The 14,951-nt window shown below is 42.6% G+C and overlaps 1 protein-coding gene across 1 annotated transcript in view; it reads left to right on the top strand.

Annotated features, from left to right (window-relative positions):
* Positions 1–3,321: 3,321 nt before the first annotated feature.
* The window catches only part of LOC112111016 (thiamin pyrophosphokinase 1), a 489,744-nt gene continuing 478,114 nt past the window's right edge, over positions 3,322–14,951 (top strand). The window contains exons 1-2 of the mRNA XM_026654110.2: positions 3,322–3,402; positions 4,119–4,175. Of these exons, the coding sequence (XP_026509895.1) occupies positions 4,133–4,175 (43 nt within the window). The 5' untranslated portion in view covers positions 3,322–3,402; positions 4,119–4,132. The remainder of the gene's footprint in view (positions 3,403–4,118; positions 4,176–14,951) is intronic.

Genomic DNA, 14,951 nt, shown 5'->3' with positions numbered 1-14,951 from the left:
GTGGGGCTCAGGCTGCGGGGCTGTTTAAGTGTGTGTAGGCTTCTGGGCTTGGGCAGAGGCCCAGGCTCTAGGACTCTGGTAGATGGGAGGGTCCCAGAGCTCAGGTTCCAGCCTGAGCCGGAAGTCTACACAGCAATGAAACAGCCCCGCAGGCCGAGCCCTCTGAGCCGAATTGGCTGCCATGGGCTAACCGCGGGTTTTTCTTTGCTGTGTAGACATACCAATGTTGCCAAACCTAAAGCCACTGGAGTCTGTTAATGGGGTCCACCGCCGGGGGCAGTGTGTTTGTTTTTGATCATGCCTCAGGTCCATATGTTACGCAGTACTGGCTGCGACATAACTGAGAGCTTGATATCTCTAGGGAACTGGGGTGTTCTTTCCTTTATATTGGGCACATTAGCTCCATTATCCTCCAGTTTAACTGGAAACCTCTGTTCGCTTAATTTGCCTTTCTTAATTTCCCCAATGCATATATCATTTCTGGATACATTACCTATTTCTCTTCCTCTTCTCTGACACAGCCTCTGAACCAACATAATATAGAGTTTGAATGGAAGAGAAGGTGGCATGTTAAATCCTGGAGCAAGGTGTTCCAATTGAATGGGTTTGCAGGAGCCCCAGATTGCTTCAACTGTCTCTGTTCTTCTGGAAATAAATGCAACTAGCAAACTTGAAAATAGCAACTGCCATCTGAATCCTTGAGCCATGTTCCTTTGCTGCCCTCTACTGCAGGGCTCAGTATAATTCCTCTAAATTGTCAAAAAAAAAGAGCAATCTTATATTTCCTCTGAGAGGCTGCCAGTCAAAGCAGGACTTGAAACCCAGGAAAACACTGAGAACTCAAAAAAGAAGAGATGGTAGGTGATGTTGAGAAGTAACAGAGTAAGAAAGGGCATTAGTTACAGGACAGCCAGCTCTAGTAGCGTCAATATGAAATATCAGCTAAATCAGACACCAACCTAAAAGATGGCAACTAAAAGCCACATTTTCAGGGCCTCAAAGAACAATGACAGAACCATCCAGAACCTTTTAAAAGTCAAATTTAAAGAGATATTGTCAGATACTTTAGGCCTCATGCTGTTTGTTTTTCTGTTGTTGTTATATATTTTGCATACATTTACAAAACCCAATCTTAAATGGAAACAGTTTCCATGACTTTCTTAAATATAAATGAAAATATGCTTATTTAGATTTAAAGATCATCTGTCTGTATTGCAAGTGCAGGGAAACTAGAAAGTGAAACTGACTAGGAACAAAAACCTTTTATGTGAAGTCTAGTTTCATGATCCAAGCCAAAAGCATTGAAAAAAGTAAGCCTCAGAAAGGATAGAGTAATCCAGGCCCTGATCTTGCAATCTGAGCTGCATGAGTGCACCTTTGTGCCTGCATAGAATCACCCTGAAGACAATTAACTTCCACACGGATGCAGGAGTCCAGTTATAGAATTGCAACCTTAGGCCCCAGATTCTTTTAGTTTTAATAATTTAGGATGATAGTTATTATTTGTATGTTGACTGCATAATCATACAAAAAAGCCTAAACCAGAATGTTTCTAACAGGTGTTGGGTTTTTTTTTTTGTGATTAAGCATGATGGTTTCTCTCATTTGCTTCATGCAACACCTCCATTTGTTTGGAAAAGTTAATACAAAGGAAGGGGTTTTTTTTTGTTTTTGTTTTAAAAAAAACACCTTTAGATTTTAAATTGATTTTTATTAGCATTAGACATTATATCATCACTTGTTATACCAACAGGTACACATCTGAAGTTATCTTAATATATTCAGCTTTACATCTCAGAGTAACACAGACCTACAACATTCTTTATTATTAATTTAAGCACTGATCATCTGTAAGCCTGTGCAGAGTCAAGCTCTTTATTAATTAAACACACACTTTCTACTGGCTATAGGCCCTCAACCAAAGCCTACCAAAATCAGTTAAAGCCCTTCCATAGACTTCCATGCACTTTAGATCAGGCCCAAAGAGTATACCACCCTAAATAGTCCTATTGGGGTAGGATGGCTGCTCTAGTGGGATAAAGTACTCAATTGGGACCTTAGATCTGGGATAAATTCTCAGATCAGCCACAGCCCTCCTGTGTGACCTTGGGCAGGTCACTTAATCTACCCAGTGCCTCTGATCCCAATCTCTAAAATGGAGGTAGTACTTTCCTATCTCACAGGGGGATATTCTGAAGTCCATTAATGACTGTAACATTCAAATACTACAGTGATGAGAGCAATATAAGTACTTAAATTGAAGTCAATGGACCATGCCTTATAGTGTTTGCAGAATCAAACTCAGATAATTTTTGTCCCAGAGATCTTGCAATCTGTTACCCCAGAACTGTATTTCCTCACATCTTAATACAATGCTTTAAAAACTGTTCTTTGCAGTCCTCCAGCTTTAATATATTTTTTTTGAAAATATCACTCTGCCCAAATCTAGTTCAAGAGAAATAAAAAACAAATAGGCTCTCCCACAATTTTTTCTTACCAAGTTGTTTTTTGTTACACACATCCAGTAATGACACGAACTGAAAAAAATATAAAATATTCAAACATCAGCAAAAGCTTTTTTTGTATTATTTGCAACTCTTTTTCTGCACCTATTTCTTCTGTACTTTTGGTTTGCTGGCAGGGGTTGTGGTGGAAAGCTGGTCTGACTTGCTTTTACAGGGAGCAGAACTGGGTCATTGCCACTCTCCTCAGCATGCTGTTCTCATATATCCTACACTATTATAGATAATGCAAGAAAATCTGAGTTGTCTTTGCTATTAAAGCATCCCTTTTCTTTTTGTAGCTGTTGTCCTCTTGCTGACTTTCTTTACAGATTGATTGTAGAGCTTAATATTTTCCCTTGAAAGATAAGTCTGCCATTCTCTCATCGCCCCCTCCCCCCGCAAGGACAAAAATATAACATTTTCAAGCCAGTGCAAATTACTAGTGTCCCACGTGGGGTTAGTAAAGCATTCGTGCAAGAGGACAGAGCCTAAATAAAAAGGGCTGCCATCTCTCTCTCTCTTTTTACAGCTTAGCCGGGTGGGCCAAAAGTCGAGGTGGGTGAGTGCCTGAAGTCAGGCATCTAAAATGCACAGCGCAGGAATGATCTCGCAGGGGCTGGGCACCTGCAGCTCCCATTGGAGTCAGCAGCAGAGAAAGGTGCTCAGCCTGCGAGGACATCTGCAGTTGCACTCCCTGCCCGCGTCCTGCATGGGCTGGGCACTCTCCCTCTCGTTCTTCCTGCTGCAGCTGTTCTAAATCGATCGCGGAGCAACGGATCAGTGCCGGAATCGATGCCATCGCCGTTCCTCCCCTTCCCTTGTCCTCGCCTCTCCCCGGGGCACCTGCACGCGCCCGTCCTAGCGCCAGGCCCCGCAGCAGCAGGGAACGGAGTCTCAGGTACCCCGGCGCGAGCGCCCCGCTCCCAGCCCGCCCGCTCTCCCTTCCCGTGCTTGTTGCAGGGGGCGCTGCACGGGCAGCTGCTACTTCTGCTTCCTAGGCTGAAACTCACGTGCTCCGCAGCCCCCGCTATTGCTGCTGCCTCCACGGCGCCTCTTGTCACCCTTTGCTTCCCTACTCCCCCCAGTGGGGTACAGGCTCCTAGGGGAGAAAGCCCCCTCACACCTCTGCCTCCTCTTCTCACTTCTGCCTTTCAGATCTAAACGTGGAGTCCCCTCCCAGTTTGCTAGCCGAGTTTGCAGCTAAAAGCAGCTGTTTCGGCTCAGCAAATAGAGGATGCTCGTGATTCCTGCTTCCCTGTTCCTGCCCCTCTCTGCGTTGGCTTTAAGCGCTGGCGCCGTGTGGCGAAATGTATCAGGTCTTGGCAAGAGCCAAATGTGCCTGTGGCTTAATCCCCCTCTCCCATTGAAACGGGCTCGCCCTGCGTGCTGCAAATTACCCGCAACTCAGCCTACAACGCTTTTAAAGCTGTTTGTTTATTTCTTTGGAAAACAAACCTTGGTCTGGACATTTCCTCTGCTCAGAGTAAACGTGAACTGTGCTTTTTCAAGAATATGCCAATAAAATAAGCGAGGTTTAATTGACAGCTGAGGTTTGCAAGAACTTGGAATCTTTTTAACCCACCGTTTTCTGTGTTTTTTGTTTTTTAAAAGCAGAAAGTTAATAAGCTATGGAACGCGTGTTTACTCCGCTGGAATGTCTGCTTCCCACTGGTATTGTACCTCTTCTTACTATTTAAATCTCTTTCAAGAGTCTTTACCCTGCAAATAAGTATATTTTGTGTGCACAACATTAAGAATTGCGTTCTTGGTTTGAAGGACAGCTCGATTATCATCTATTATTTTGAAAGGTTAATCTATAAGGCCTAACATTCCCCTTCATTTGTTGCTAGTAGAGCCAATTCAATGCCATTGTGATGGGAATCAGTTTAAGTTTTAACTTAAACTGAAATAAGAGTGTGCGCACACATGAGTTTACACTGGATTAACTATATCCCTTTCAAATCATATTCTGTTAAAGTGGTGCAGTTTATCCAAGGCCTCAGGCTATGTTTATATTATAAAGTTGCATTGGTTTAATTTAAATTTGCTTTTAAGCCGACTTAGTTAAACCAGTGCAAATTCCTGTGTGAACACTCTTATTTCAGTATATTTCAAACTGATTCCTAATCCATTTAAACTAAATGGAAATAAGATAAATGATTTGAACTGTAATAGTGTTCACACAGGGATTTGCATTGGTTTAACTAAATCAGTTTAAAATGCCACCTTTAGTTTAGTTGGTGAAATTTTCTTATGTAGACAAGGCCTAAAGCTGATGAGGAGGCTGGCCGGAGGCGATATGTACCCAGTCAATATGTGGATAGTTGAAATCCCCCATTATTATTGAGTTTTTTATTTTAATGGCCTCTCTAATCTCCCTGAGCATTTCACAGTCACTATCACCATCCTGGTCAGATGGTGGGTAATATGTCCCTACTGCTATATTATTCTTCTTAGAGCATGGAATTACTATCCATAGAGACTCAATGGTACAGTTTGATTCATTTAAGATTTTTACTTCATTTGATTCTACACTTCCTTTCACATGTAGTGCCACTCCCACACCAGCGCAACCTGTTCTGTCTTTCCGATATATTTTGTACCATCTCCCCTTCCCCCACATCTCCCCTCCAACTCACACAGTGGGCCTCACCTAGTTCATCTCAATGTAAAACTACAGTGCTTTGTCTCCACTCGGATTTTGCAGCAGGATAGCTAAGGTCATCCTGTCATGGAAAACACATTTATTTTGGCAGTGAAGGCATAGCAAATGGTGATATTTAAAATGTCAGTGGCAGGCATCAGTTAATGCTCCATTGCAATGAATGGGAGGGGGAAAGTACTCAGTGGCTCCATTGCAATGAATGGGAGGGGGAAAGTACTCAGTGGCTCTCCAGCTTTTTCTGAGGCACTCTGTCTCTGCAGACAGTATTCCATTGATTTACATTTGTTTCACATTTGGAAAGTTATTTTTGCAACCAGGGGGCTTAGATACTTTTTTGAAAATGAAAACTTAGATTCTGCAGCACAGCTATGTGGCGTGGGGTAGATTGTATACATAACCATTCAAGTGTGATACAGCAAATGCACAGGGCTCATAACAGTTTGTCACATTACAGTTTGTGAAATCATTTAAAAAGCAGCTCTGTTTTCTTTTTTTAAAAGATCAAGGGCCTTCTACAGTGTACCACCCTTTGTTTTCCTCCTATGGTTTGTTTATAACCTTTCCGTGCAGGTTGGTGACCTTGGTGTTGTGCCTAGATTACCCATTGTGGGTTCTGCAGTGAGACTAGTCTTACTAAACTTTAACTACAGTGGACTTTGAGAGCTCCATACCATGCCTTTGTCTCCTTAACATTGGGGTGCTGCTGTATGCTTTAGACAGGCCTGCACCTGATTAGTACTTGGAATCTTGGGTAGTAGGGTATGCTAGGTCCACTTACTCAGCAGTATTGCTAATGTGGAGCATTGTATGCCATAATCTACGCTGGATTTCTGTTTGTTCCCACGTGTAATTCAAACTTTACTTTTTGATGTACAAAAGCCCTTTCATCTACAGCGTAAATGTTGACCTTATTTAGTTTTAAGGGGGCCCCGATACAACTTCTGTCATTTCATAACTTCTGCCAGATGAGGAGGATGAAAGAGAGAGACACATCTTCCATTGCTCAAGTCCACCAGCAAGGTAGCTCCCTGGTGGCTTCCTTATTGACCCTCCTGCAGAGGGGAAGGCTCTGCATAGCAGAGAATCCTCTTGCCTTGCTCTCTGTATGCTGGCCCACAAAGAGTTCCATGAAACTATTTCTCACATCATGTGGGGAGTGTGAGCCATTTGTGGGGGCAGTCTCCCTTATATCCTATTCCCCATACCCACTGTGCATCAGAACCACACCAGTTCCAGGGGTGGTAGTTGGGGCTTGGATTTGATTCCTTCAGAAGAGGATGTATTCTTTGATAGTCTCTTTACCCTTTTCATCAACTTGAATGGGCTTTGAGGTTTTATCAAGATGATTATTTTAAGTACCTTTTAAAACTTAAGTTTATATGGGCTACATTGATGTTATAGTTATTTCACTGGTGTCTGGAATCACATTGACTCCAGTTAAATGAGCCAAAGCTGTTTCAGCTTTAAAAGAATATCGCCAGGTAACTGTCTGTAAAGCTGAAATGTCCATTTATTGCAGGTAACCCTTTGCATCCTTCCCCGCCCCTTTCCCGCCCCCTCCATTTGAAACTAGAGCTTTTGTTCTGTTAAAGCAAGGTCACCTGTATGTCACAAGCGAGCCACAGGAGAGAATAAAAAGTGTTTCTCAATTATATAGCAGTATAGTTGTTTCTGTACACAGGAACTATGAAGTTATGCATTAAATTTAAGGGAAGGAGAGCAGGAGGAAGCAACAGTGCAACCTAACTGCTCTTCCATACAGCCACAAGACTTTAGGTCTGGTCTAAACAACAAAGTTAGGTTGACATGAGGCGCCTTGCATCAACCGAGTTGTGCATATGTCTAAACTAAAATTTGTCTCCCAATGATGTAAGTGTCCCGTTATACTGACGTAGTAACACCAGCTGCCTGAGAAGCATTGATCCATGGGTGAAATACCGAGGTCGACATAGCATGAGTGTGGATGCTACATTACTTATGTCGACCCTAATAGAACCTCGAGCAGCTGTCCTGCAATGCCCAGCACTGACTGCTCTGGTCACAATTGTGAACTCCACTGTCCAGAGGTCACAGAGACTGGAAAGCCCCCCCTCCCCTGTAAAGCCCTGCACATGTTTAAAATGCCTTTCCCTGATTGGCCAGTTTGGCAAGCATACCGAGCTGCTCTCCATGCTTGCATACAACTGCTTAGCTGACCATGCTGGCCACATGCTCTCTAGCTTGGAGTAGACAGGAAATATTGGTTCTCCTGGGCCTGTGGGGAGAAGAAGTTGTGCAAGCACAGCTATGGACCAGCCATAGAAACATCAGCATCTATGAGCAGCTTGCACACGGAATGCAGGAGAAGGGGGAACAACAGAGATCAGCAGCAGGGCTGCGTGAAAGTGAAGGAACTGCAGCAGGCATATCAGAAGGCCAATCTATCCTGCTGACCACAGTGGATACTTTCAAGAAGCCCGAACCACAGGTCCCTGGCCTAAACAGCAAGGAGGAGGTAGAGGAGGATGGGGGACATGCGACCAGGGAATCTAGCTATGTCATGAGCCAGGACCTGTTTGAGACTTTACCACTGTCTAATCAGCCCTGGTTGTCAAGCGTGGGTAAGCCCAGTGCAGGGGAAGGAACCTCAGGTAAGTGTGTAATTGTATTTCCCGTTACAATGATGTACTGATGGCAACCCCAACTTAGCAGGACACAGCTATTGACTTTTCATTGATTTGCTCCTACTAACTAGAAGAGATAGCGGTACAACAAAGAGAGGTAGAGTTGTTATCGGCTTTCCATTCCCTTGTAGAGTTAGGGAGCGGAGGCCATGAGGAGCAGTTTGTTTACATGCACAGGTATGTCCCTTGAATCCTCCGGGAGAGATCTCAATGAAATTTTTATGGAGGTACTCTGCAGTCCTCTCCCAAAAGGTCTAGAGAGGGCTGTCTTATTTCTTCCTCAGCAGTAGGACACTTTCCCACGCCAGTCAACGATAACTTCAGCAGGCACCACTGCAGTAGACAGGTGAGCCGCACACGGGCCCAGGCAGCTTTGGGATGCCAGCAACAGCTGTGTTCTCTATGCCTTTGTTACCTTCAGGAGTGAGATACCAGCTAAAATCACGACCACCTGTGGAAAATGGTGACAGTACTCAGTGCTATTGCCCTATACTGTACCTATAGTTTCATGCAACTGAGCAATTCCCTCCCCATCAGTCAGTGCTTGTTTTTCGGGCCCAGAAGTGGCACTCCACCAACACACTTGAATTGGTTCTTTCTATGTGCCACGGTGATCTGTTCTTCAAGAAATCATCATGTTCCCCACTGACTTGGTTCTTTTTGTGGCTCTGCAAATACTGGAGGATCATGCGTCCTATGCTTGCAATGCTTATGACAGTAGTGCAGAGCTGTGCAGGCTCAATGCTTCTGTCAGAGATGGCGGACAGCGAGGAGGGCTATGCGGGTTTGTGGGATTTTTGAAAAAAGCGCAAAAATTGTGGGCTATAGATGGCATATTAATCAATTAGAAATAGAAACTGTTTCTGCTGTCCCCTGTTTTTTGGTTCCGCCTGCTTTTGGAGAAGGAGGACTTTGTACATGCTTTGTAAATAAATAAGATTACACCCAAGACAATACCAGACTTCATCATTGATTTCTACTCCCAACTGGACTATTCCCTGGACCCTGAAATTTGACTAGCCACTTGTCACTTAAACTTTGCTCTATAAGTGTATTATATCACCTGAACCCCCTAATGTTGTGTGTAGTCAGGGGTAAACTATTTTCTGACAGAGAAAAGAGTTACTATAAATCAGTGGTTCTCAACCTGCGGCCCAGTCAGCACACGGCTGCGGCCCATGTGACATCTTCAGGGCCATACAGGTAGTATTGGATGCTGCCCACAATGGTGAATAGGTTGAGAACCACTGCTATACTTGAAAGTGATATAACATGTGAATAACAATGTTTTTAATTGACAGTTGAATTATATGAGAATTTTACCATTCAAACAAGTGAATAGAAACTGTTTCTGCTGTTAATCTTTTTCAAAAAATGGGGTTAGGTGGGGCAAGAACATTTTTATTCATCATCCTATAACTCAGATGGGTAAAGGTAAGTTGCTAGAAGCTGGGAATGGACGACAGGGGATGGATCGCTTTATGATTACCTGTTCTGTTCATTCCTTCTGAAGCACCTGGCACTGGCCACGGTCGGAAGACAGGATACTGGGCTAGATGGACCTTTAGTCTAACCCAGTATGGCCGTTCTTATGTTCTAAGTGGCTAGTCAAAGTTTCGGGTCCTGGGGATGGTCCAGTTGGGAGTAGAAATTGATATTGGAGTCTGGTATTGTCTATGATGTAATCTTATTTATTTACAAAGAATGTACAAAGTCCTGCTTCTCTAAACACAGGCGGAACCACAAAATGGGACAGCTTCTTATAGCTCTAAGCCTCTTTAGCCAGCACTAGACTCAAAACTGTCTACTAGGCTTCTCCAGGGTCTCTCCCTTCTTACAGGCTATTGCTTGGGCCTTGTGCTGGCTTTCTTCCTGCCTCTGAGTCTTCCTCAGTTTCTTGTCTGCCCCCACATCTCCCCAAGCTATACTTTTTCTACACTCACCCTCCTGATCAGAAAAACGCCAAAGGAAACCCTTCTCTCACACGTTGCTAGTTTCTGGGCAGACTCCATTGTGCTCTGTTTTAGATGTGACTCCTTAAATATCTCTTCCCACTAACTTAAATGGATGGCACGTTCACACACTATTTTTAACAAGGTTTTAACTTAACCCATAAAAATGTTTTACCCAGCTCATAACAGTATAATGGCCCTGCTGAAAGGACGAGGACTCAATGAAGCAACCGTGCTTTCAGAAGGATATTGACTTCCTTCCTTAGTCCTGACGGTACCCTCCACAATGAGTTTTTAAAGATATATATTTTATGGTTTCACAGCAGCCTTATTATAAAATCATATACAAACTGCATAAAGGTTTCAGATACAAGTCCACATTTAGGCTTGATATCTGAATATGGAAAACAAAATAAGAAATTGTTTGTTTGCAAATACGAACCCAGTCTGAATAAAGTAGAAGCTGAATATGAAGTAGGAACACGTGGTAAATTATTGCACAGGAAAAACTATACGAGGTGACTGGTCCAGGCTTGGAAGTCTTGGGTTCCAAAAATTACAAAACCCTCTATTCCCCCCCAGCCCACCCCAAAACAAATACTTGTATTTGTGATCTGTTTTCAGCTTGTACATGTGAAGACCATTAGCCCATGTTCAGTGCAAGTTTTTGGATAGTTAAAATGTTGCACTTGATCACATTCATGTTTATTGATGCCCAAGCTTTAGACCAAAACCTAATACAAATATAATTCCTCCCTCATTCAATGAAAAACAGTATCAGGCTGCCAAGTACAGTTGGTAATCCTCCTTCTACTGGCTTCCAAATTTAATAAGCTGATTAGGCATGGATCTAAGAGCTGGCCTCTTGCTAACAGCATTGTTGATTGACAGCTTAGTCCAGAAAACTTTTTTCAGTTGCTTGTGAAAATGTATCTCAATTTAACACACTAAAAGGAGCCTATTTTAGAGGCTTCCTTGGCAATTATTAAGGACGAAGTTCAGTTAAAATAAAAAAAAATCTATAAAAAAAGAAAAGTAGTGGCAGATCTGACCCAACACAAAATACCGCAAGAAAACAATTATCTTTACTCTGCACACAACCCACCTAGCCCTACTGCCATAGATGAGTCCTCTCCCCACTATTCTTAACCCCATGTCCAAATAGACGTAGTTTGCAGTATGCTCAAAAGATCAGATGATCTGTACTGTTTTGGACTAAGGATCAAACGAATGTTAAAGTCAGAGAGATTATCCTTCCTACACCTCCCATCTATATCCTAAAATGGTTCTCATCACGGCCCAGAGCTACCACCCACCTTTAAAAAGAACAGGAGTACTTGTGGCACCTTAGAGACTAACAAATTTATTTGAGCATAAGCTTTCGTGGGCTACAGCCCACTTCATCGGATGCATGTAGTGGAAAATACAGTAGGAAGGTGTGTGTGTGTATATATATACACACAGAGAACATGAAACAATGGGTGTTACCATAAAAGCTCACCTTAATTGATCACTCTCCTTATAGTGTGTATGGTAACACCCATTGTTTCATGTTCTTTTTGCGGATACAGACTAACACGGCTGCTACTCTGACACCCACCTTTAGACATCCACGTCTGATTATTTTGGCCTATGTCTTTCTGTAAATTGAGAATGATGTTTAAAAAGCATCTTTTATTTGCATTTGTGTTCCAGCATGTGTATGTGAATAGAGGATTCTACCCGGACAAGTGACTTCTATATTTGATGAATGCAAAAACTGTGTTAATGCATCATTAAGGTTGCATCGTTAAAAAGTTAGGAAATTGAAAAGTTAAATTTTCTTCAGCAACATTCACTCAGCTACGCTATATATAGATAGCTACAAATAGCATTTTTGGAATGCTGTTAAATTTGTGTCTTGCCCTATACCCAGTTGCTACTGAGAGGCTCTTGCTGTCATTTCCTGGGATTGATTTTTTTTTTTTTTTTTTTAAACACCAGCAGCATTTTCTCAGTAGAGTGTCCTGCCTCTGTAACTTGTCTTCATGGATTGTCTGCCAGAACCTATATCTGGAAGACTTCAGGGTACGATGTAAGGCATGTCTGTCAGGCCACATCCTGCTCCAATTGAAATCCATGGGAATATAGTCAGTAACTTCAATGGGAGCAGGATTTTGGTCTCATGTTTTATTTAATTTTTTTTTTATGACTCCTCTTTGTTATTGGTTTTTTTTAGGCTTTTCCTGGGTTTTTTTACTCTTATTTTTCTTGTTTTCTCCCCCACGAATTATTTTGTTTTGGCAGCCCCAGTGGTAGTGGAATAGTTGAAAAAAATGTATGATTGTAATTTGTGTCAGAAGTACTTAGTTGCTTCTGTGATAAGAGTTGGACGCATTTCTTTTTTAAAAAGGGGGTGAATATTATTTTAGCAAAAGATGTTAATGTCATGAGTCGTTAATGTATAAGCACAGTAGGAAACTTCCTATAGAAAGAGTTAAAGGCACCACATGCTGTAACCCCAGTCACCCAGACAGTCAATAAACAGATTGTGTTGATTAAAGCACTGTCCTTTGGATGGGCACTCCAACCTTTCCTGAGGTTTCTTTGTGTTGTCGGATGGCCACACAACAGGAGAGTTATTTTTCAGGCTCATCTTTTTGAGACCTGGTGCTTCTTGCAAGTGGTTTTGCCTAGGGGTTCTTTGGCGAAAAAACCCCACGGCTACAATACAAGCTTCTGCTGGCATAGCTGTGTCAATGAGGGGTGTCAAGAGGAGTCATCCCTGACCGACATAGCTGTGCCAGGAAAAAGACCTTAGTTTAGATACAGTTATGCTGGCCAAACTGGGCTTTTGCCAGTATACACTGTATCCACACTAGGGGCACTTTGCTGGTGTACATTGTGTAGACATAGCCACAGGAAAAGGAAGTGTGTTAAAAAGGAGAGCTAGGGAGACAGGGCCCAAGGGAACTGCTTCTTGGCAGAGACTTGACACGTGGTACTTTAGTTGAGGTTTCTGCCTTTGTGTAGTTTGTGACCATGTCTGTTCCTTTTCTATAGGACTTGAGTACACTTTGTAACTGAACAAATTACACTAGGTTAAAAAAAACCTTGATCCTGTATCTCCGATTTCTCCTCTCATGGGAAACCAGCAAGCCCCCCAAATCAGCCACCGCTCGTTAAAATATATTTAATATGGCTTCATTATTTTTGTTGAGAGAACCATAATGTTTGAATTTCCTGACATTTTTGCTGTTAAAATTAATGGGCCTGACTTACCACCTCATTAGTCTAGTTTTAAGCTGGTGTAACTGATTTAACTGGTTTAAAACTGGAATAATGAGGCCCAACTCTGTCATCTCATCCTTGACCCAAAATTTAGATTCTGAAAAAAACAAGCTTTTACAAAACCAATAGTAATAATTCTATGAATGTTTTCCTTTAAATTGTAAGGGAAAAATTGTTCATAATCATACAGGCTTTTGCCTGAAATCTTTGAAATTGAAATTTTGTAGCAGTGAGAACCCGAAAATGAAACAGATTGCAAACAAAAGCAAAACTGACTTCGTTCATTTTTTTCATTGTCCAAGTGGAGAGAAATACAAAGTAAATGAAAAGCCTAAACAGGGAAGAGTAAATTGGAATTTGAAAAATGTCATCAGGGTTAATAATCTTTAGTAATTGTTATTATTAACATTATTTCTAAATTGACACTTCCTTTAAATTCTCAGGGCCAGAATGTGCCGTTTTCATCTCCACTCCCAGGACCTCAAGAGCAGGGCTGTAAACAGGCTGACTCCTTCTTCAACAAAGCGCATAGACCTTGAGTTAGGGCCTGATCCTGAAGTCAAGGGGAGCTCTTCCATTGATTTCAATAGGTCTAGAATCAAACCCTTAATGGTCAAACTCACCTCGTTCATGGGGTTTTGTGCTGATAGTAACTCAAAAACAATAGTACAACATAAGCTTTAGCCTAAGCTTCCTGCTTGAACTTGCTTGTTTTTAGGGTTTCCCCTAGAATCTGCTTTTCCTAGCTCCCTAATGGTTCTCTTCATGTCCTGATACAAGATGGTTGTGCCCACCTACCAGCATGACTCTTAATTCAGTGTTTTATCACTTGAGCCTGTGGGTCACTGAAAAGAAGGACCTTCTTTTCTTCACATTCTTAGTCTGCTACCCTGTAACAAGGTCACAGTTTCAATTCTTAAAATTATGGGGACTAATCTAAATCCAAGTGAAGTTGGTGTAACTGGTTCTATAGATCTGCAGTTTCCTAGCAAGCCTGATGTCACAATGTCCCCCCAGAGGCTGCTGAAGGACCAAAACAAGGCAGAAACTGCTGCTACACGAGTGCCCATATCTTTCATGCATCCTCCAGTACAGTCTGTGGTGCTGCTGAAGCATTTGACAGTTGCCATCTGCTCGATGTCCCATCCGGATAGGGTAATATTGAACTGGTTGTAATCTGGGACTGGAGGCTGCTTGATGGTAATGGCCAAAGACTTACTTTTATCTGGATTCATAGCCATGTCAGTGTGCATTGCTTCTTGCCTGACCAGATTGGCCTTCAGCTGCAGCGATTCACCAAACTGAACCAACAAGACAATGTCACCCGCGTATTTGAGATCTCAAAGCAGAATGGGTGTTCAGCTCAAGGCCATGGGCAGCTGAGTTGACTCATCAGATCCCATAAATTTGCTCGATGCACTAAATGAAAGGCTTCCAGGGTCAGTATGTTCTTGTCATGAGGGTGTTTAATGCTGAAGACAACCACTTGGGAGAATTTGGTCAATTGTATGTATGCTGTGTGGGTACTATATATTATTTATAATGCAGTAGTGCTTAGACCAAGGACAGATGTACTTAGGTGCTGTACAAACACATAGTGAGAGAATACTGTACCCTGAAGAGCTTGCTGTCTAAATAGGCAAGTGTAATGGGGTTTGCTCACCACTCTGGCACCTCCTGCTGGCTGTCTTGGGAATTAGTTCTGCGTGTTAGTGTGCCCTCTTCAGGCGGTACCTCGCTGCTGTCACTCCTGCTCTAGGACCCACATCTCTCCCTGAACCACGGCATCCTCTTCAGCGACACAGCCCTCTAGCTGTGCCACACACTATGCTCCCCCCTTCTGGGGGCCCTGCAGTCTGCTGTTCAGCCACTTCCCTTAGTGTCTACTGCAGCGAAT

Source organism: Terrapene carolina, unplaced genomic scaffold (genome assembly GCF_002925995.2).
Source record: "Terrapene carolina triunguis isolate 2854851 unplaced genomic scaffold, T_m_triunguis-2.0 Scaffold180, whole genome shotgun sequence".
Lineage (NCBI taxonomy): Eukaryota > Metazoa > Chordata > Testudines > Emydidae > Terrapene > Terrapene triunguis.
This window is presented reverse-complemented; position numbering and strand designations above follow the sequence as displayed.